General features: G+C 30.3%; 2 protein-coding genes across 2 annotated transcripts; one reads left to right on the top strand and one right to left on the bottom strand.

The window, feature by feature from the left end:
* Positions 1-9471: 9471 nt before the first annotated feature.
* Positions 9472-11251, top strand: LOC137821805 (uncharacterized). The gene has a single exon (XM_068626561.1). The coding sequence runs from the start codon at positions 9849-9851 to the stop codon at positions 10845-10847; it is 999 nt and encodes a 332-aa protein (XP_068482662.1). The 5' UTR covers positions 9472-9848; the 3' UTR covers positions 10848-11251.
* Positions 11252-16709: 5458 nt separating this feature from the next.
* LOC137821672 (manganese-dependent ADP-ribose/CDP-alcohol diphosphatase) lies at positions 16710-20452 on the bottom strand. The gene is made up of 2 exons (XM_068626381.2): positions 20061-20452; positions 16710-18102 (listed from the first exon to the last, which is right to left on the bottom strand). Exons 1-2 carry the CDS (start codon positions 20076-20078, stop codon positions 17113-17115), a joined length of 1008 nt encoding a protein of 335 aa, XP_068482482.1. The 5' UTR covers positions 20079-20452; the 3' UTR covers positions 16710-17112.
* Positions 20453-22199: the final 1747 nt, after the last annotated feature.

Raw genomic sequence — 22199 nt, 5'->3', positions numbered from 1 at the left:
AATTCTGCACAATGCAGTCCGACAATTTTACGGAATAAAGACTCCATATTTATTTTTTTGCATTCCGGATTATGAAATATGGTAACATTTTAGATTGAGACTTCCAGTAAAATTTCAAATTGGCGCGTCCGATAACCTCCCGGATTGGTGGGCTTTCAGTAGTACATGAATGACAATGATAATCCAAAAAAATGTCACTCCTCAATCTTGTAAAAGCTATGCTTCAATCATGTGAGAAATTAAAAGAAAAAGGAATAAAAGTTAGGGTTCATGCAAAAACGGGTTAAAAGGGAAATTCATTCATTGTAAGCACAAACATGCTACGATTTAAGGAAAAAAAGTTAAAAAACTGAATGAAGAAGCCCTCAATTAATCTGCAAATTGACAGTAATACAAATACTGTTTTCACTAATGCCAAAAAAGATTGACAGTAATACAAATACTGTTTTCACTAATGCCAAAAAATTTGGTTGCTTTATGTTATCTAACCCATTTCATCACAAAGCCAATGAAAGTTGTAAATATTATTTTTAATATTATTGGAATCCGAACTTTTGAAATTTAAATTCAAGAAATCTTATTCTAAATTATTAGAAAATAAATAGGAAAAGGTGGTAAATTGATGAGTAATTGATTTTATAATGGATTGTCTCTTTGATGAACAATGAGTAAATAAAATGCAGAACATTCATTTCGGATCCACCAATCTGTAATTCAAAATATGCATTCCAGATTCAGAAATCCATAATTGAAAAAAACATTATGGATCAACCAATTTGTAATAGAAATTAGGTTCTCGAATTCAAACTTTCGGAAATCAACAATTTATGCAAACTTTACTTCCAAAACACTCCCTCATCCGAAAAGCAACATGATTCATTTCTGGATTGATGAATCCATAGCACACTCCCAGATCCCGATTTCAAATAAAAAGTGAAGATCAGTTTTGGGATTTATAAAATTATGGGGGTGCTGAAAGAAAAACATAGGGGTGTAGGAAGAAGAAGCCTCAGATTGATGAAGATAAAATAATAGACTTAGATCAAATTTTTTAATTTATTAGGTACCCAATTTAAGGAAAAAAAAAATTATTTAAAACAAAAATTACTCATGGAAATCTACAATTATTTAGCCCTTAAATAAATTGTAACTTAAACATAATTTAAATTTAATTATTGCTTATACATGATTTTATTGGATCTTTGAAAATAAATTCAAGTCTAAAAGTTGGTTAGGAACTAGGAAAAGTATTATGACATTTAATACTTAATAACCTAACAATTAAAATGTTACAATTTATATGTGATTTAACCCACTTGAGTTCCATCACGAAATAAGTGATGTACCTACAAGATAATTGAGGAGGTGTTGCTGTTGTTATCAACATTATTTCTTCCTAACAGACTATAACTATTAATTAAATCATGATTAAATTGAAAATTTCTCTGGTATCAATGCTATATATACAACTTTATATTGATATAAAGTTATTTTATTTAATTTATTTATATAAATTAAATTATACATAATCTATGTATATATATAAATATATTAAAATATAATCATTTGATATTTTATTATTATTATTTAATATTGATAAGATTTAACATAAATATTTGGCAACTATATAATAATTTGTTTTGGAAAATTATACAACTAAAGATGAAGTGAAATCTGAACAAAAGTGTTATGAAAATATGGAAATTTAAATGAAAGAAATACTTCTAAGGTGAGGTAGTAGTATTATGAAAATTTGATTGAAGCAGCATTTGTCCCTTAGTGAAAAGGCATATATTAGTCTCTTCACATAAGTTGAAGACTGAAAAGAATCTTCTGAGACATAATCCTGAACAAATCAGGCTACATGTGGCCCATAACAGTGGTCCCAAACATGGCCTTTTATCTTTGGGGAGATCCCAACTTGGCTGGAACCCATTTTCAATTTCTGAATTAGGTGGGCCTATTTCAGGAACACTTAATGGGCTCTTCCTACTAACACATTTCACACCCAATTCCCAAAAACAAATATTAAATAAATCTCCATTTCTCAAACACCTCTAACTCTCTTGCTGCATGCTTCATCAGGTATGGGTGGTTCAAAACTCTTCCACATGTGCTTAATTTCTACAGATTAAAAAAAATGTTCATTTCAAACAAGAAAAATAGAATAAATCTTTGGACATGATTCAAAATTAATAATTGAGATTCAAATAACTGTCTTGTTTCATGAACTATTAAAGAACACATATACTAGAGTTATAGAAGGATTTTAATATTAATTAAGTGTCTTTTTTAATTATTTCTTTTTATAGAGGTGAATAACCTTTATTTTATGATTCTAGTATTTAATTATGGATTCTTTAGTTAACCTAAAATGAGTGTATTGTTTGTATATATTCAGACCATTTATTTTGATTTCAATAACAAGAAAAAAGATATATTCATTCTCATATCCTTTACCTTCTTTTACTTTTTTGTTCATCTTTGTTATCTTTTATTCATCTCTCTTCTATTTCATAATATGGTATCAAAGTTATTTCGAACTTATCCTAGCAAGTGTTTGTTGGACTTATCAGGTCACTCGCTATCCGACCTCAACATGAGGAAGGTGTGTTGGAGATCTCACATCAAATAGAGATTAAGACATTTCATTATATATAAATGGGTACAAACCTCATCTCGTAAATCGATTTTATAGGATTGAATTAGGTTAAAAGTCTAATTTGTAATACGAAGTTAACTATTTTTATTCAATCAATACTTATTTGAGTGGAGATTCGATTCACAGGAGTTAGATAAATAATTTTACAATAATGTTTTATTTTATTTTATTATATAAGAATAATTTAAAGAGATAAACAAATTTCGCATTGGAGAGGAAATAATGAAAATAACCTCTTTGAAAAAAGAGACGTTATATTTATAGTCAGTAATGTGACATGACGTATTTAAAATATAAATAAAATCAAATTGATTTATTATTTTTTTAGTCGTTCACCTTTGTAAAAATATTATTCCATCATGTTATATCAGTTAGTTATACTGGAACTGTTATTATATTATAAAAAAATTATTAAATAAGAAGAATCATTAAATTATAACTAAATTCAAATAATTAATTATTAGGTTAATTAAGTTAAATATTATTTTACATAATATTAAAATAAAATAAATAAAAATTTAAATAATTTTTAAATTGATATTTAATATTAATTATCAAAATTTTAATCCTCAACTATTTTTAACTCTAAATACCACATTCTATTACATATTACACAATATTAATCCATTCCTATTATAACTAATATCGCATGTTAGTTAATTATAAAATAATATCACGTTATTTTTTAATATAATAAAAGAATTATTAAATAACAACTAATTTCTAAATTAATTTAATCTAATTAAAATGGATCTTAAAATCTATTTTATTATATCTGAATTGAATTTAAATCAAATTTTAAAAAATCAAATCAATGTAATATTTTTATATGTTTAGTTAACTTTTCTTTCATATTTATTTTCAATATATTAATAAAAGTTCCTTGTATACTAGGTTAATTTTGTTAATATCATACTATATAGTTTAATTATTGCGCTATTAAGCTATTTTTTTTATATTTTAACAAAATATGAGTAAAAGTAATAAGAGTTTCTGTTAAATTAGATGTATAATTACTTACAAATTATATATATATATATATATATTATTCATTTTATAATTGCAATGTAAAATTATTAATAAACTTTTCTACTACGAAAATTCAGATGTAATATTTTCATTTTCTGATTTATATTAAGTTGTAATTAGAAAGAGGAGTCAAAACTATAAAGGACTATAGGAAAAGACTATTTTTATACACCATGCATTCTCCTTTACAACCATTTATCAACTCTAAATAATAATAAAATATTAAATTAAGCTATTTAATTAAAATGTTAATTAAATTATTAGTAGAATTAGTATGTAAATCGTATTTCAATCATGTTATAGTTGTAACAAGAGGAAATCATTGAAAAGTTTTGATTGGCACATCATGTCTTTCAATGCTAATTTGTCTACTCATCTCCTTCTAAGATTTATTCTAAGGCATATTCATGTTTTTATCTTGTTTAAGGGACCACATTTTTAAAAAAAAAGTGACCACATTTTAAAAAAAAAAGTAAGTTATATTTACATTTTATAATTATTTTCCTAACACATCATTCATTATATTTATTTATTTATAGTGTATCTACACCTTAAGATATTTCTTTTTATAATCTCCCTTCTATTATAACTCTAGTACTTCTTCCCTCTTAGTTCAATAACCATGTTAAATTTATTGCCTCGTGTTTGATTTAACTAATACAAATAACTAACTATTTTATCATTACAAAATAAAAATAATTATAATATTTTGAAAATGACTATATCCAAATTTATAATTATATATCAGCGTTTAGATTCATATCTTTTAAGTAACTTCTTATTGAAGTATGGTTGAATTACAATATTGTACTAAATATAATCAGTCATAATTTTTAAAATAGATATTAGTTATTAATAAAATCAATGGATACTTTACACTTACAACATAATTGGCCAAAAAGGACTTTAAAATATATTTAATTTTATCATTATGTTATAATTGTACTTTTTTACCTACCAATAGAAGAATTTGTTGAACTTTAATTACCTTTATCACCTGTTACTAGATGTATTCAATGTGTAAAAATGTTTTACTTACAATTAATTTACATCTATAATTTTTTTATAATTAATCTGGTATTGCTTTTCTTATTTTCTCATTTCTTCAATTCAATTTAACTCGTGTTTTTTTACCAAGTTGTTTCTTAATTTTTAATTTCCATTAACTCATTAGTTTCATTCACATATTTGAAGAGGTAATGTTATTTATTTGAATATCCTTTTTGTTTTAGTTTAGTTTGTTAGTTTTATTTAGTGTTATAGTTTGAAAACGAATGTTTTTGTTTATGTCTTTTATATTAATTAAGTATTTTTTTGTTTTTAAACTTAAATAGAGTATATTTTAAATCAATAAATATGTCAATATGTGTGAATAATTAGTTTAAGTTATAATATATAATTAGAAATTAGCTCCGATGTGAAAATTTGACTTAAACTATTTATAAAAGTTAAACAGCTAAAAGGTTTTTAAATATAAAGATTTTCATGACTTTTAAGAGGAAGGGAAAATAATAGAAAGAGGGCAAGGAAGAAGAAAGACTTTTCCATAAGAAATAAACTCTCAATTTGTGTTTTTCAACATGTATGCACAACAATAAAGTTTTATACAAAATATAGAGGAGAGAAACACTTTGGACTTCGTAATAGAGCAAACATAAAGAAAAACGCATAAGAAAACCAAAGGCCTAAAACGAAAGTGTAAAACCCTTCTTCAAGTTGGAGTATGTATGCAAATAACTCCAAATTTGTTTATAAGTTTCTGAAAGTTGTCTTGCTCGAGGGCCTTTGTTAGAACATCGGCAGGTTGCTTCGCAAATCGAATGGGTAGAAGATGGAATAAATTCTGTTGAAGCCTTTCACGAACCACATGACAATCAATGTCTATGTGTTTGGTACGTTCGTGAAAGCTATTGTTAAGAGCTATGTGTTTGGCTGATTATGAAAGTTGTTTTAAATGCAAGATAGAATTCTTTGAATAAAACAAACCTTGTGCAGGCGCAACTTTTATGTAACGTAGAACGTGTTGAACACGATGATGGTAGATCGTAGGTTTCTGCACGAATTGACTCAGATATTGAACTGCAAGCATATATCTGGTCTAGTGTTTACCAAATATAGAATACGTCCAATGAGTCTTCTATAACTTGAAGGTTCATGAATTTCACTATCTTCAAACATGTTCTCTGCCTTTTTATGCGAGGGTGTGGCTACAGGTTTGGCACCCAACATCCCTGTATCATCAAAGATCTCTAGTGCATATTTATTTTGACAAAGATGCATATCTTCTTGTGTTCGTGCTATCTCCAAGCTAAGAAAGTATTTTAATTTGCCTAGGTCTTTGATTTTGAATGTTGCACTCAACAAGTTCTCGACATAAGTTATCTCATTCAAATCATCACCACCTTAAATTACATCATCTGCATACTAATAATGCAACAAAAGATTTTTGTGTTTTTATGATAAAGAGAAAATGATCAGCTTGAGATTAGATGAAACCTATGGTCAAGGGATATGAAGCAAGTTTTTCGTAACACTGCTGGTTGACTTGTTTCAAGCATTACAAGGACTTTGTTAGATGACAAACTTGGTTTTGCCTTGGATTGGTGACTTCAGGAGGAACTTCCATGTAAACTTCTTCAGTGAGCTCACCATATAGGAATGCATTATCCACATCTAGTTGTTCAAGATACCACTCTTTGACCACAACAATGGTAAGGATTATACGAGTGATTGTCAATTTTTCTACTGGAGAGTATGTTTTGATGAAATCAATTCCTTCTCTATGTGTGTAGCCTTTTGCCACTAACGTGCTTTGTACCTTTCAATATTTCCATCTGCTCTTCTTTTAATTTTATACACTCGCTTGTACCAGATGGAGTCTTGTATTTTGGAAGATCCACCAACTTCCAAGTGTTGTTGATCTCAAGAGATTTAATTTCATTGCTCATGGTTGCTTTCCATTTATCAGATTTAATTGTTTCCTCATAAGTTAGTTAAAATGCTCATTAGATAAATTATTATATGATAAAATTGAGTTGAGTGTGTACCTTGCTTTGTTAACATTTCTTACCCTCTGTGAAGATGTTAGCAGTTGGTGATGACAATCTTCTAAGTATATAGGGCTCCTTTGGTCGTTTTTTGATCTTATGAGATTTTCAGTATCTCTTGGTTCAATATTCCTTCATCTACATTGCCTTTGTGATTACTGTCCTGTGGGAGGAAGTCGTACATATGATGCACTAAATTCTCATCATAGCCTATCTCATTTTGTTCACTTTTACTAGTGACTTGACAAAAGTTTTGTTCGTAGAAAAGCACATTTTTGGAGACGAATATATCTCTGGTTTGGTGTATCAATAACCACATAGCCTTTTATCTCTGCTTTAAAACCAGAAAGATACATTTTCTGGCTCTAGAATCTAGTTTACTTCTGTTGTTTTCAAAAGTAGATGTAAAACACAAACATCTAAAGATACGAAGGCTACCTATATCAGACACATCAAAACATAATTTTTCATAAGGACACTTATTTGAAATAATTGGTGAATGAATTCTATTTATACGATACACAACATGAATTATAGTGTAAGACCAAAAAACCTTAGGAAGCTTGGAAGAAACATGAGGCACCTGGTTACATTTAAGATATGTTGATGCTTACGTTCCACCACGGAATTTTGTTGTGGTGTCTTAAGATAAGTGGTTTGGTGAATAATACCATACTTTTCATAAAACTCTTTCCAATGAAACTCTTTTCCATTATCTGTTTTAATATTTTTAATTCCTTTATTAAACTGATTTTTAACCAAGGTAACAAAATTGCATAAAAGACTACACATTTCATTTTTACTTTTAATCAAATATACCCAAGTAATCTAAAGTGATCATTTACAATTTTTAGGAAATATATGTGACCATGGATAGAGGAGATACTAAAAGGAATCCAAATATATATCAATGTGTATAAGATCAAAGGAATTATTACATGTGTTTTTTCTTAATGGAAAAGGTAATATGTCACTACAAAAAAAAATCAGTATTATTTACGGATTTTTACCCACGGATATGAGTTCATAGGTAAATTCAGCATTACCTACGAACAATATTACCTACGGACATTACCCACAAATTCTGAATCCGTAGGTAAATTCAGCATTACCTACCAACTATTACCTACAGATCTTATTACCTACCAACTTTTATCTACGGATCTCTACTACCTACCAACTATTATTCACGAATCTCTATTACCAACGAATTATCACCCACAAATCTCTATTACCTACCAACTATTATCATAATAATTATATGCATAATATTAAAAATATTATTATAATATGAAGAATTATAAAATCATAATTAATATTCATAAATAATAATAACCATAACTAATAAGTATACCTATTATTAATATTATAAAATTAATAATATTAATATAATAATATAATTAGTATTATGTTAATAATATGAATAATATTAATAATAATAATAGTATTATTGATATTAATAATATAACAAAATTAATAATATTAGTAATAATAACATTAATAATATAAATATTATTAATAAAAATATTTATAAAATTAATAATATTTAATAATATTAATAATATTTAATAATACTTATAATATTTAATAATAATAATGATATTAAATATATGAATAATGTTATTAATTTTTATTTTATTAATTATATTAATATTGATAATCACACTCATAAGTATAATAATAATCATAATATGACAACAAAACTTGATTGGTGTAATGGTTAAAGCTTTTATGGACATTCTTCAAGGGACTGGACTTCGAGTCCCACCTGTGTAAGCATCTCCTCGAGCTATCTGTGTGTCAATATCCAATAAATCACAAACATGAACTTGTTCTTCGAGAGCATAGTCCTTTTCATCACACGACTCCACAAATGATAGTTATTACCATTTTCATGACTTTAAAAAGAAAAAGGAAAAACAACATAAAGAATTCAAGGAAGAAGAAGCACTTAAATTTCGTAACAAATAAAGCATAAAAAAAGTCCATAATAAAATTAAAAGCTCAAAACATAAACTGTAAACAAATAAAAAATATAAATATCAAACATGACTTTCAAAATCAACCATACTTAACAAATATTTTAGTTATTTAAGTTTTCTATCCATTAAAAACTTTTGAAGAGAAAAAAAAAATGTATATTTAAATATAAAAAATTGAGCTTGACTTAACGACAGAGCATTTTAGTTTTTCAAACTGTTTCTAAAGTAGGAAAACAAATCTTTGTTTCAGTAGGCATTCAATTTAAACAGTAAGAATAAAATAAAAAGTCCCTTTTCATGAATATAGTCAAGTACTGTTCTGGGTTTGTAAACATCCATAGCCTGAATATGATGAAAAAAAAAAACACCTTTGCTTCTAACTCAGCCTATAAGCAAACACTGTGAATATAACGAATCAAAATCACCTCGGTTTAACAAAAATTAATTTTGTTGGTGAACTCTTTGAAAATATTTAAATTTGTCCTTGAACTTTTCCTTTTCTAATCGGTTTTAAAATTTGTACAACGCCGCTGAAATAGGTTTACAAAATAAAATAAATATTGGAGGAATATTTAGATGGTATTGAATTTTTATGATGTAAAAATTTACTATAATCTCTGAAAACTACAAATATCAGCTGCATTAATAATACTTAGGTATATTTTGTTTTGAATTTTGAAGTGTTTTATGAAATGTGAAAATTTGAAATGTTTTAAAAGTAGTGAATGAGGCATTTTGTTTAGTATGTATTGTGGAGGTTGGAAGCAAAATAAAAATTTGAAGAGGAAACAGGTAAGAGAGATTATTGACAGTTGTGCAGAATATTAAAAGGGTTGTTCCCTTTAACTCTCACTCACTGCCAGTCCATATGCCAGCCAGTTTGGAATATATGATTTTCTTTCCAAACTCCATTAAACACTTGTGTCACCACCTTCCTTTCACACACTTTCTCACTCAGATCTCTCCTCACACACCACCAAACACCTCCTTTCACTTTTTCAATTTTTTTATCTAATAACCACTCACCCTTCACATTCACATTGTTCATCACCAACATTTTATCACTTGTTCCATCAAGATTGTTTCATCAGAAGATACCTGGGATCAAAGAGTTGATCGTCAACAACAATGCAAGACGCAATTGGGATTCCAGCTTGCTTCTCTTCTGCCTTGAAATCAAGTGATGATCACACGACCGTCACCCGTTCAGGCCAGAGCGTTCACATGTCCGTGTACAGAACAAAGATTGCTGATCACTGCCGCTTGATCACCATCACATGGTGCAAAAACCTGATGCTCCATGGCCTCTCAGTCGCAGTGGAAGGCCCAGAAGGAGAGGCCCAATACAGCTGCAAGGTCGAGCTCAAACCGTGGTACTTTTGGAGAAAACAAGGTTCCAAGCGCTTCCTCGTACACGGTAACAAAGCTGTTGACGTTTTCTGGGACCTCAAGGCTGCGAAATTCAACGGCGAGACGGAGCCAATTTCGGAGTACTACGTTGCGGTGGTGTGCGAGCAAGAGGTGGTGCTCCTGGTCGGTGATTTGAGAAAAGAAGCGTACAGAAGAACCGGGTGCCGACCAGCACTTATCGACCCGATTCTGGTTTCGAAAAAAGAGCACATATTTGGGAAGAGAAAGTTCTCAACAAGAGCGAAGTTTCACGAGAAGGGTAGGTGCCACGAGATCTCAATTGAGTGCAAGAACAAAAGCAACATTGGAGGGGAATCGGCATCAAGTGGGGTTGAAGTTCAGCCAGAGATGGAGATTAGATTGGACGGGCACGTGGTGATCCACGTGAAGCACTTGCAATGGAAGTTCAGAGGGAACGAGTCCATCCATCTGAACAAGATGAGAGTGGAAGTGTATTGGGATGTGCACGATTGGCTCTTTAGTCCTGGTTTGAAACACGCTTTGTTTATTTTTAAGCCTGTTTTATCATCCATGTCCATGTCTATGTCTATGTCATCATCATCGCATTCAATTTCATCCTCTTCGCCACCTTTATCGTTGTCCTCCACATCCACACCATTATCCACTCAAACGGGGAGTTCTGGATCCTTGGAGGGGTTTAGTGTGAACGAGTCATCAGAATTTTGCTTGTTTCTATATGCTTGGAAGGTTGAGTAGTCAAAATAATGGTAATATTATTGTTTTTTCATATCATCAACCCAAAGACTTCCAAGATTTGGAAAGGGTGTGGAAAAAATGCAATGTTGATGAAGATTGAGATTGGTTTGAGAGTTGAAAGAGAGAGAGTGAGAGAGAGAGAAGGGTGGTGGGGCCAGAGAGAGGTTTAGTTACAGCTGGGGTTGAACAATTGTGCATAATGGACAAAATGGATTGAATCACAGACACATGCCCAATAATTCTGCATGCGTCCACGTCTATCTACATCTGTCATCTACTGCTTTGCAAATTCTCTCTCTTCATCTCATCTTGAGAACAGAGCTATGTATATGTTTTAAATTATGAGAAGCTGCACCTTATGTAAACCTTAAGTATAACATAAATATAGCCAATACATTATTCAACTCAATGTCTCTATTTACCCATCAAAACCTCTTGCATGTGACTCACTTCCCGTGAACAATGGATGTTTGGTGATGCTCATATACATGTCTACACCAATGGAGAACTTACTATCATTCTACTTATTCAATTCAAATTAGGGTTTTAATCAAAAAAATTACAAACTAATCTCTTCACATTATGATGAATATTTAAATTACATACTTCTTTTAACCATTATTTTTCTAAATCTATGAAGTTGAGATTGAATTTGACCATATTGAAAGTTATCTGTTAACTGTTAATTAATTAGGATATAGTTTTTTATTGAATAAAGGTTTAGTTTTGATAATAAGTTATTGTTAAAAAAGAATAAGTAGAATGGATTTATAAATCCTTGATCTGATTTAGAAATTGGATTTCCATTATCGTCTGATTTATAAAAAAATAAATTAATCAGTTCTTAAGAAAAATAGAAAATTCGAAAATATATAAAATAGAAGAAAAAAATGGAATTAACTACTTATCTAGAAGAGCTATTGAGAAGGTGAGAAAGTTTAAGTGATAGGTGAGAGAAGAAGATGAGTTATAATGTCATTATTTAATATATATATATATATATATATATATATATATATATATTATATGTGTGTGTGAGAGATTTAAAAAGAAAAAATAACAGCAACAATATTATAAATAATTAGGATTAAACAATAAGCAAGTATAGGAAAATATATCAATCATCTAAAATATCGAACACAGATCTTTTATAAGAAAAGAAAAATTAAAATCTAATTCGAAGCCTAAATTAGGGTTTTTTAATTTTTGGGATGGGATCAGTCTTGGAACATGGGTTGATTGTGATCCTAAATGATCTAAAGCGTTTCCTTTTAAATGGTTGAGTTGATATGCATCCACAAACTTTTCCAGTGGCTTTTTTCCTTATGGTTAGTTGCTTTATTTTATAATATCTTTTTCAAGTGCAATTTCACGTCTTCCAAAATTTTGATTTTCTTATAAATCCTTTGCTAAAGGGTAAGCTTATCATCATTATCAAATTGGTCATCAAATTTATGGCACTTCTTTTAATGTCTTTTATTATCTTGTTGAGAACCAATATTTTTCATAAGAAGAGATATGTAGTTTTTTTTTCTTATACAAAATCTTTATTTTTCAAAGCAATCCAATTGACTTCAATTTTATCCTAACTTTGATTATCTTTTCAAAACCAGCATCTATTATTGAAAAGCTAGATAAACTTACTTTTTGAGTTAATAACAATTGTTGTAACAAATTTGAAGTTGGGGTGAAGCTCTTTTCAGCAACTAGTTGCTCTTTTTGGGATGCTCTCCAATCATTTTAAGTTGATTTTGGAACTTATGGGGTGCTTTTCAGATATCACTCTCCATTGAAATTAGCCTCATGCCAAGTTGCAACATTCTCATTTTTTAATTAATATTTTTTCACTTTATAGAGTTCTACAGTAGAATCTTATATGCTTTTTATTTTAACTCATATTATAACACGAAGTTGCTATTATTAAAGGTTTACATATAAATCAATTATACAATATTAATTTATAAATATAATATTTTTATCTACTTATATGACACAAGTTAATATAATTTGTAATTAGTATAAAATTTTTAACACAATTATTATATGATGAATTGGACATTTTGAGTAAGAGATTAATTACCGGTAACACAAGCCAATATTAAATTATTGTTTGAAAAAAAAAAGAGCTTATATTTTAATGCACAGTAATGGTAATATCTCCATAACCTTTTTAATGTTATTGGTTTTTCCACTAATTGCTATCACACCAAGATATTGTAAAAAAATTTGATGAGAGTGAGGGTTGCATGGTAATTTCGCTCTTACTAACCATTCTTGCTTCACAGTCACTGCTATAATATATATGCTATGTGTTGGAATTCAAAAGTCTATGCTATGAGACATTTAACTACATATCTCCACCTTTTGCAACAAATTATTAAAAAGAGATTATTAAACAGTAAGTTTAAGATAAATTTATTGTGATAGTGAAGTTTGCTCCAAAAAATGTTGTTGTTGGTTCCGAGAAAAAACAATAGTTAAACTTGCAACGTGTGTCTCTCTAGAGGTCCAGTCTTCATGATAGGTATGGACCACAGTGAAAGGAGATTGGTGTAAGTTAGATCCCTTCAAAGGATGAAACATATAGTGGGAACTTAATTCAACTAAGTTAATTCACATCTCTAGTAATCTTACCCTATCATATGAAATTGGATTCAAAGGTACCAAAGAAATTGAGGAACCTATTGTTGGTTAACTCGAAGACCACTTTCGGAAGTCCATTCTCCTTTATGGAACTCTCATACTTGATCCATCCAAGACTGTTTTAGAGAGGTATAATTATTTTTTTCTTTTATATTTGGACTTAATGTTCAAGATACAGTGGTTTTTAAAAAAATTTATTTGGTTTCTAGGATTTTAAAAAAGTTCAATTTAGTCCTTTTCATTATGTTTTTACCAACGACATTAATTATTGATGACGTGGCGCACATAGTGACATTGGTTTGCACACGTGGACTGAAACGAAATTTTAGGGTTTGAAAATTGGAAAAAGAAGATTGAGAGAGAGGAAGGTAGAGGCGACGCATGGTGGAGTCAAGGGACGAACGCTCTTTTTCCTCGAAAGATTGTCTGCTCAACAGCAACTACTTACTGTGCTGCATTAAAATTCTTAGTACCAAGAAGGACAACAACAACATACATGCAACCCATGGCATTGAAAATATCTTGTTTCTTGTTTGATCTTACATTTTGGAGCCTAGGTTTCAAAACATGCTTCCAAGAAAAACAACTACAATAGTGGAAATGGAAATCTTAGGACAGTGTACTAAGAATTGCGCCAATAAGTCCAATGTTGTTTTCATAAGCAAGACATGCATTAGGTGAAGAAGGAAGTTAAGTATTTTGAAGGAAAATAAAAGTCTTTCGAATCATGAGATGAAGTACTCAATTCTTTAAGAAGTGTTTTAGTTCTCTTTAGGCAAATGCCAAAGACCATATATCAACAACCATTTTACTTTTGAACTGAAAATAATTCTAATAATAAACAAAATATTATGACACTTTTAGACCTAGTCGTGCCCCTCCCTTGGCTCCACCACCATAATCATCTCTGTCTCCGCCTCCCTCTCCTTCAATCTTCTTTTCCCAATTTTCAAATCATAAAATTCGTACTGTCACATGTGCAAACCAATGTCATTTTGTCGTCACATCATCAACCGTTAACGTCGTTGGTGGAAACTTAATATAATGAACCAAATTGAACCTTTTTGAAAGCCCTTGGAATCAAATTGATTTTTTTTAAAACCATTATATTAAATTGAATTTTGACCCCAAATGTAGGGACCAAAAAGGTATTTATACCTTTTAGAGAGAGGCAAAAAATTGAGTGTATGGTTTGGAAGGTTCCAGGATGGTTTTGTGATTTTTTTTTGAATTTGGGAATGAACACAAACCTTATTAAAGAAATGAACTATAAAATCAATTCAATCTTATAAAATCGGCTTATAAGGTGAGATTTTCACCAACTCATATACTTTGAAATGTCTTTATCTCTAGTTAATGTGTTATCTCCAACAAACCCAAAAAAATACGAAACTTAACACACAAATCTTCACCATAACTAGTTCTATGGTAAAAATGTCAACTTTATCATTACATAACTTTTTTTACAAAACCTTGTATTATTAAAGTCTACTTTTTTTTTCCAAAATTTTGTATTGTCAAAGTCAATTGTTAATCAAATCTCACATAACATACTTTAGATTATTAGGTTGATTTTGATCAAAATATGATTAATTTGAACATCTACCAATTTTAAAATTGAAAACCCAAAAATTTAAATTGTACTCTCATATTAATGTTGCATCCTCATAAAAATTGAATTATTAATTTTATCATTCAAAAATATATATTTTGAATTGTGCATTCTAAAATATATTTAGAATATATTTTTGTATTTAGAAATACATTTTGGAATGTGCTACATTTCGCAATATATTTTCATATTCAAAATTGTATTCTAGAATCTCCAGAAATTCAAAATAGGTTATGCATTGTACAATTTGGAACCTTTCTAGATCACCCAATCCAAAATATGGTTACTTTATAAATCTCAACAATATTTTTGATATTTTACCACTTCATACGGGTGCAACTTCAAACAATGGAGATAGAAGTTCAAACCAAGGGAGTGCAGAATGCAATGGCGTGGAACCAAAGTTCCAGAATGAGTTTCACTCACAATTTTTCAAAGGAAACTTTAGGCCCTTTTAATCCAAGCCACGGACAAATGAAAAACCCAATAATATAGAACAAAATAAAATAAATAATATAAAAAATCTAAATTTTCTTTAACGCCCATTAATTGGTCGATTACTGTACTCAATTTAGTCATCAAATGAAACAAAATAGAAAAAATCAATTAAATTAGGAAAATTAATTTTATTTTAATTATGAAAATGTTACAGTATTTTTTAAATATTTATAAAGATAGTAAAAAATTATAATTATTTTCACTATTTATTGTTTAAAACTTAAAAATAGAAAATAAACCAGACTATAAAAATTAAAATTAAAATTTTCCCTCCAAATAAATAGAACAAGGTATTCTCTCCCAACGTTTGATTTTGTGAGCATTTGAAATTGTATGATCATGGTAAAATATTAAGAATGTCAAATAGCTTCACACCATAATTGTAATTACAAATCATTCTTGTTTGTTGACATAGTTTTAAAAGTATTTATTGAAAAAGTCAACAAATTTATATATGTAATAATAGTGAGTGACTGGTGTAAAATTGTTTTACAATGTGAGTATATATAACATCTTTTTTTTTTCAATTAATTATAATTAAAGTATGTGAAATTTCCCATTGTTGCCCTAGAATGAGTATCATCGGTGTCTAGTTGCTTCAAGATTCAAGCATTCATAAGGCACCGACACATTCTTTGTTCATTATTCTCCTGTATGCTTATTTCTCCTTTGCATTGGCTTCCATTTATTCTTTTATCTCCTAGCTTTTTTACTATTTCTCTGTTTGGTGTTATTTTAGAACATTAATTCAGAAAACTGATTATATAGTATTTGTAGATAATAATAGATTGATTTTTTTTACTATTTTGTTGTTGTTTCCAATAATATCATCCCTCGATCCCTAGTAGACTATGAAATAGATTACCTATTGTTGGTCATAACTTACTTATTTTCAACTTATCCTTATCAAAATTTACAGTCGACATAACTAACTGAGTAGCCGAATTAAGGGTCAAAAACTAATTATAATGGACTTAATTCAAATAAAAAAAAATAAAAAATGAAGAGATTTAATCCGTTTAACTTAAAGAGAGTTTAACTATCGGCTAAATCACCCCCTAGCACTAAAATCACAATGCATTTAGTGTCATTTATTGTAAAAAAATTAATAAAGAAAAAGAGACAATCATATAATAAAAAATAAATCCCTCCAAATGAAACTCCATCACCATGTGGTGTCACCTTAGGATGCCCACTTAGCATGCTCAAGGGTCACATTCACAATTCATGTTACTAATTTTCATTCTCTTCTAAACGTCAACAATGGTACAAATCAAATAATACTAATTTCTGTCAAAAAATAAATAAAACTAGTTTCAACATGGGTCATTTGATCTTGCTGCCTTTTACCTTAGGTGTTACCAAAAACGTAAAAGTATCCTTTTATTTCCAACTTCAAATACTAACTTCCCTGTCGGTTGGACGAGAACCAGATCATAGGTACTTTATCAATTATTAATAAAAAAGATAATAGGCATTTTTTATTAACAGGAACACATCCTGACATACAAATTAACTTAGGGGGCCAAAAGTCATGTCTGTACTTTCCATTCTGTCAGTTCCGACTAGTGATATCCTGTCGTCGTAGACATCAATATATCCAAATGCATTGGTACCAGGAGGACATTCCAAAGCAGCTTCAAAAACTCTATGGTGTATCCCATGAGAGTCAATGGAGTATCCCCCTTTATGATCATGCCCTGCAAGACAGGCCTTAACGCAATTGTATCTGTGTATCAAATTCATTACCTCATCATAATTCCACAACAGTGTCGCTTTACTTGCCGCACCAGGATCTAGAGGCAAATGGCAACAGACAATCACCTTCTGTTTCAATTTTGTTGCATCCAGGAGAACACCATCTAACCATTCCATCTGTTCCTTTCCAAGAGCTCCATTAAACATGACAAACCTTCTTTCAGGCCCCTCCAAATTATCTGGACTGTTCTTATCTTCATTTGGATTCTTCTCCCTTAGGATTTTCATGGCCTCCAATGTTTTTGGATGATCTTGTGGCCAACCAATGGTACTGATGTCATAGGCATCCAGAACTACAAATCTATATTCAGGCACTGGTGAGAAATCATAGTATGCACGGCCATCAAGAGTTTGGATCTTCAATAATGGAAGCAACTTGCTGCGAGGGAGATTGTATAGGCAGTGATTGCCAATCATATGATACACGGGTCCCCCCTTGAACATCTCAAATTCGTCCACAACTTTTCGTACACTGTCAAGAGATTGATCTTTGGGACAAAACCCATCAACAATATCTCCAAAATTGATCACAAACATGTGCTTCTGATAAGTGTTCCATTCTTTAACTGCTCTCTGCAACACAAGAATACTGTGCCTATAATACCGTGGAACACCAAGGAACGAGCGACCATCAGAAATGTCAGCATATTGGACATCAGAAATCAATCCAAAAGAAAAACGTGGTTGCGTAGTAGTAGTAGCTAGTCCATTAGAAGAAACCATGGCGTCTCTCTCTAAATGCCCCTATCACACATTAAACATTTATAAAGTCAACAAAGCAGTACTTTCCAAGAGCAATAGGATCTAAAATTACACAAATAGGAACCAGTCATCTCATTCTCCACTTCAGCAACCATTCAGAGAAGGTAAAGAATACATATCACAAATAAAAACAAGCAAAATGTTGAGTTGCTAACAGCCTGTGTTCAAATTATCTGCTTCTAATATTTTCTTATCAAAGTAGTTTCATCCCCCTCTCACTTGTATAACAGTCTTCATGTGGTCAAGTTCATCAATCTAAGATTAGAAAATGCAGTTTCCATTCTCATCTTAGATGAACATATGCAGGATATAAGACCAGTATTTATTATGAAGTAAAACTTTCGGGAATGAATTTCCAGTCATGCGCGAGGACAAAATAACTAACAAGCACGTGAAAAACATAGGCAGTTGGTAAATGAGGAAATAACCTCACTCCAGCTCTAACGGTATGTTTGGAAGGACTCATTCAGTGTTGCAGGTAAAATTGTGAGCCGAGAAAGTTGGTGCACTGTTCGTATATGGAATAGCTGATTAGCGAAAATCTACAAGGCAAGGATGGGAGAAGATGTGCCCCTCTCACATGTGAGGAAATGAGAGAAATTGGATGGTGGGTTAGGGAGTTTACCCCCTTTTCTCCTGCATGGGAAGAATTTTTGCAATAATTTGCATGTTGTGGGCGCAAAATATGCAGATTGAGTCCCATAACAAATTATGGTTCCTTGCATAATCTATTATGGTGTAGGACATAATCGATTATGGGAATCGAAATAGTTCAGGCATAAACCCTTACAAATTGCACATTTTGTACAAAAGCTTGTGACTGCATAGTTGAATTAATTAACTAATATGTGTGAGTGTGTGAAAGAAACTTCATTGATGTTTTATTACTCAAGTCTTACAAATCCAAATTTTATGCAATATTTACAGAGTCAGCAGTCCTGAGAAAATATGCTGATCCTGATACTTCAAACAGACAAGTTTCCCTTTAGTCTAAATTCACAATACTTTGTACTATTGAGTTTTCATTCTTTCCAATGCCTTTAATTATTCCATTTATTATGAGTTGACAAGGAAAATACTAAATCTCCAGTAATGGAAGGGCTTGATGCTTTGATAGCAGTATGCAATTTTGTTGATAATTTCTTTTAATGTTTTTTCTTTTTTCTTTTTCAGAAAAGAAAGAGATGGATAATACCTTCCTAACCTGATGTATATGGTGAGAGATATCCTTTTTTTCTTCATGACCATTTTATTGTTTAATTAATATTCATAGTATTATTTTACTGATCAACCTCAGACTTCGTTACTTAATTCATGTGCTGCTCCAAAATCTCAAAAGAAGGTGAGTCCCCCACCAATGTCCATTTTGACAACAATAAGTAGTTTGCTTGTTAAAAGAATGTAGAAAATGAAAAGTCACTTTAAGAACGTCTTAAACTGTGATATTTTAAGAACTTCAGGTTAAAATATGAAATGCATCTCATCTAAACTATTTAGCATTTTAAATTCTACTTGTCATCAATTAAATTCTTATATTAGTCCATTTTATGGGCTTCGCACACTTTAAAACCAGTTCACATTCACTCACATGTAAAAATAAAGGGTTCTACACTAGTTTAATCTGGTTCAGGGTCAATTCAATTTCAAGATTATGCAGACATAACATCACAATGCACACAGTCCAGAGAAACATAAATTTTGAGGTACAAATGAACCCCACAATGCTATTCCCTCCGCCCCAACCTTCCTTGGCTTGCCCCACCTGATGCATTTCATTTCAGAAATTTCAAAGCAGCAAAGGTTTTATCCAATTCCAAAACCAAATAAACAAAACAAATTACAATAAGAGATCAAGCAGCGATAATAAAATTGCAGTCTAAGACTTGGAACAAAATCATTGTTAAAGCAAATGAACAAAATAATCCAACATGAAAGGTTACCTCGATTGAGAGCTTCATAGGGTTTCGGAAAACGGTGTTGACAGGTGCATCAGCGGGACTGAGAGTTTATAGCTTCAGAGCTTCATACGAGTTCGTTGGCATCAGACAAGGGCTTCATTGGAAATATGACTAGAACACGCTATTAGGGCTACGAGAAAATGAGGATCTGAAGAAAACGGGATTAGAGGGACGTAGTGCTTGTTGAAAACGGAGAAGCTGGAAAACGCGAGACGCCAACGCCAATAGAATTGAGCTGTTCAGGCTTAGTTGTCCCACTTACAGAACTGGCGGTACGCTATCATTATACAATAAACAATAAATAAGCACGTTAGAACAATTACAACTCTCTTATGCTCCCTCCAACATGCTCACCTACTTCCACACACAATTCTAAAATTATTTTAGAAACTCAAAAAGTATTATAAGATAATCATAAGTTGGCTTGTAAATTCCACAAAAAAGTGTTACTCCATATACGTGGTAAAAAGTAGATTAAATTAAATATTTCATTCACAAATTTATTTGATTTTGATCGTGCCAGGGAGATGGATGTAGAAAATTAATGAAGGTTTCATCTCCTTCTTTCTTTCAAGCAGGTTGTCAGGATTTTACGGGAATCCTTCTAGCCTCGGTCTGTCGGTATCAGGTGAATGCCAAATGGGAAAGGTACCTGCAGAAGATACTCTAACGCTCAAGTCAATAAAAAATTATATTCGACATTCGGGGTGTATAGTGATAATGACATACCTTTCTTTTTAGAATGTGCGTTATTTATATTATTTTAATGGGTTTACCTGATTGGGTCTGATTAGTGGAATGAATCACACTTAAGGGCGTATTACCTAATTCTTAATGGTAGTTTAGCTTCATTAACCTTGGTTTAAACGTTAAATGGATTAAGTGTGTTGGTCGGCCTACCCGTCTGTGCAGGTCTCGGTCAGTTCGGTCAAGAAGACCGAGTTGTGGTTAGTGTAGTGGTTAGTACCTGATGCACAACAAAAATAATCACAAGATGGATTCAATATAAGTACACAACATTTATAACACATTGACAAACCAAAAGAGACTTGAAGGATTTCTTGAAAATTCTTAGACGAACTCTTGGAGTAAATAAAGTTGGCTTAGTTTGATCTCTAAAAAGATTAATCAAGCTTTGTAAATTTTGATATTTTGTTGTGCATCAACGATTCAATTTATAGAACTTTCCAAAAACTATTTAAAAACTTATTTTGATACATTTAATCAATTATTCTAAAAAAAATGATTTTCAAATAAATAAGTTATCTGTTTTAGTCGATTATATTCTCAATTAATCGTTTATTTTGTTCTTTAACATTTCAGGAAAAATTCAAAACATTTTTAATTTATTATTTAAATGAGTCGATTATTCTTATAGATCAATTAAAAACACACTTGTTTGTTCTTTGTTTTAATCCATATCAAAACTGATAATTGATTATCCTTTTATGGAAACATGTCAATAACAAATTAATCAATTACATAAAACCTTAATCAATTAAAAAAAACTTTAAAAGCATTCAACATATTTTAACCTTTTAAAAACAAGTTTTATTATTAAGGCTAAAATTAGGTTGTGTATTAAACTAAAATTGTTTGTGTGCAACATTTGAAATGACAATTATAGCAAGAAATACAAATCACCTTTTTCAAACATCATTACCAAAATAAATTCTTTAAGACTTGACTTTACTCTTCAAGTCCAACATGTCTAGTTGAACAAAAACATTTGTTTTGCTTATTTACTTCGTCTAATAAGTTTTTGCTTGGACAAACGATATGTGTATTTCGTCTGATAAGCTTTTAACAAACACAAACATGATTACTTCATTTGATAAGCTTTTGATAGACACAAGTTTGCTTACTTTGTTTGATAAGTTTTTGTTTTGACAGATAATAAGTATACTTCGTCTAATAGAGATAAGCCTAAAGTATCCTGAAGCACTTCATGGTACATGTTGAATATTCATAAATTTTTATTTTATGCTTATAGAGAATGTTTATTTTTTACAATAGGGTCTCACATTGAAGTATCTACATCAAAATTTCTAAAAGAGCACACCTAAATTTGCTTCAGTCAAACAAATTTTTTGAAAAGGCGAAATGTCAATCCTGTGAGGC

Source organism: Phaseolus vulgaris, chromosome 9 (assembly GCF_051622355.1).
Source record: "Phaseolus vulgaris cultivar YP4 chromosome 9, ASM5162235v1, whole genome shotgun sequence".
Classification (NCBI taxonomy): domain Eukaryota; kingdom Viridiplantae; phylum Streptophyta; class Magnoliopsida; order Fabales; family Fabaceae; genus Phaseolus; species Phaseolus vulgaris.
This window is presented reverse-complemented; position numbering and strand designations above follow the sequence as displayed.

Excerpts from the sequence above, each read along its gene's own strand:
- LOC137821805 (XM_068626561.1), top strand. The coding sequence starts at position 9,849 with ATGCAAGACGCAATTGGGATTCCAGCTTGCTTCTCTTCTGCCTTGAAA.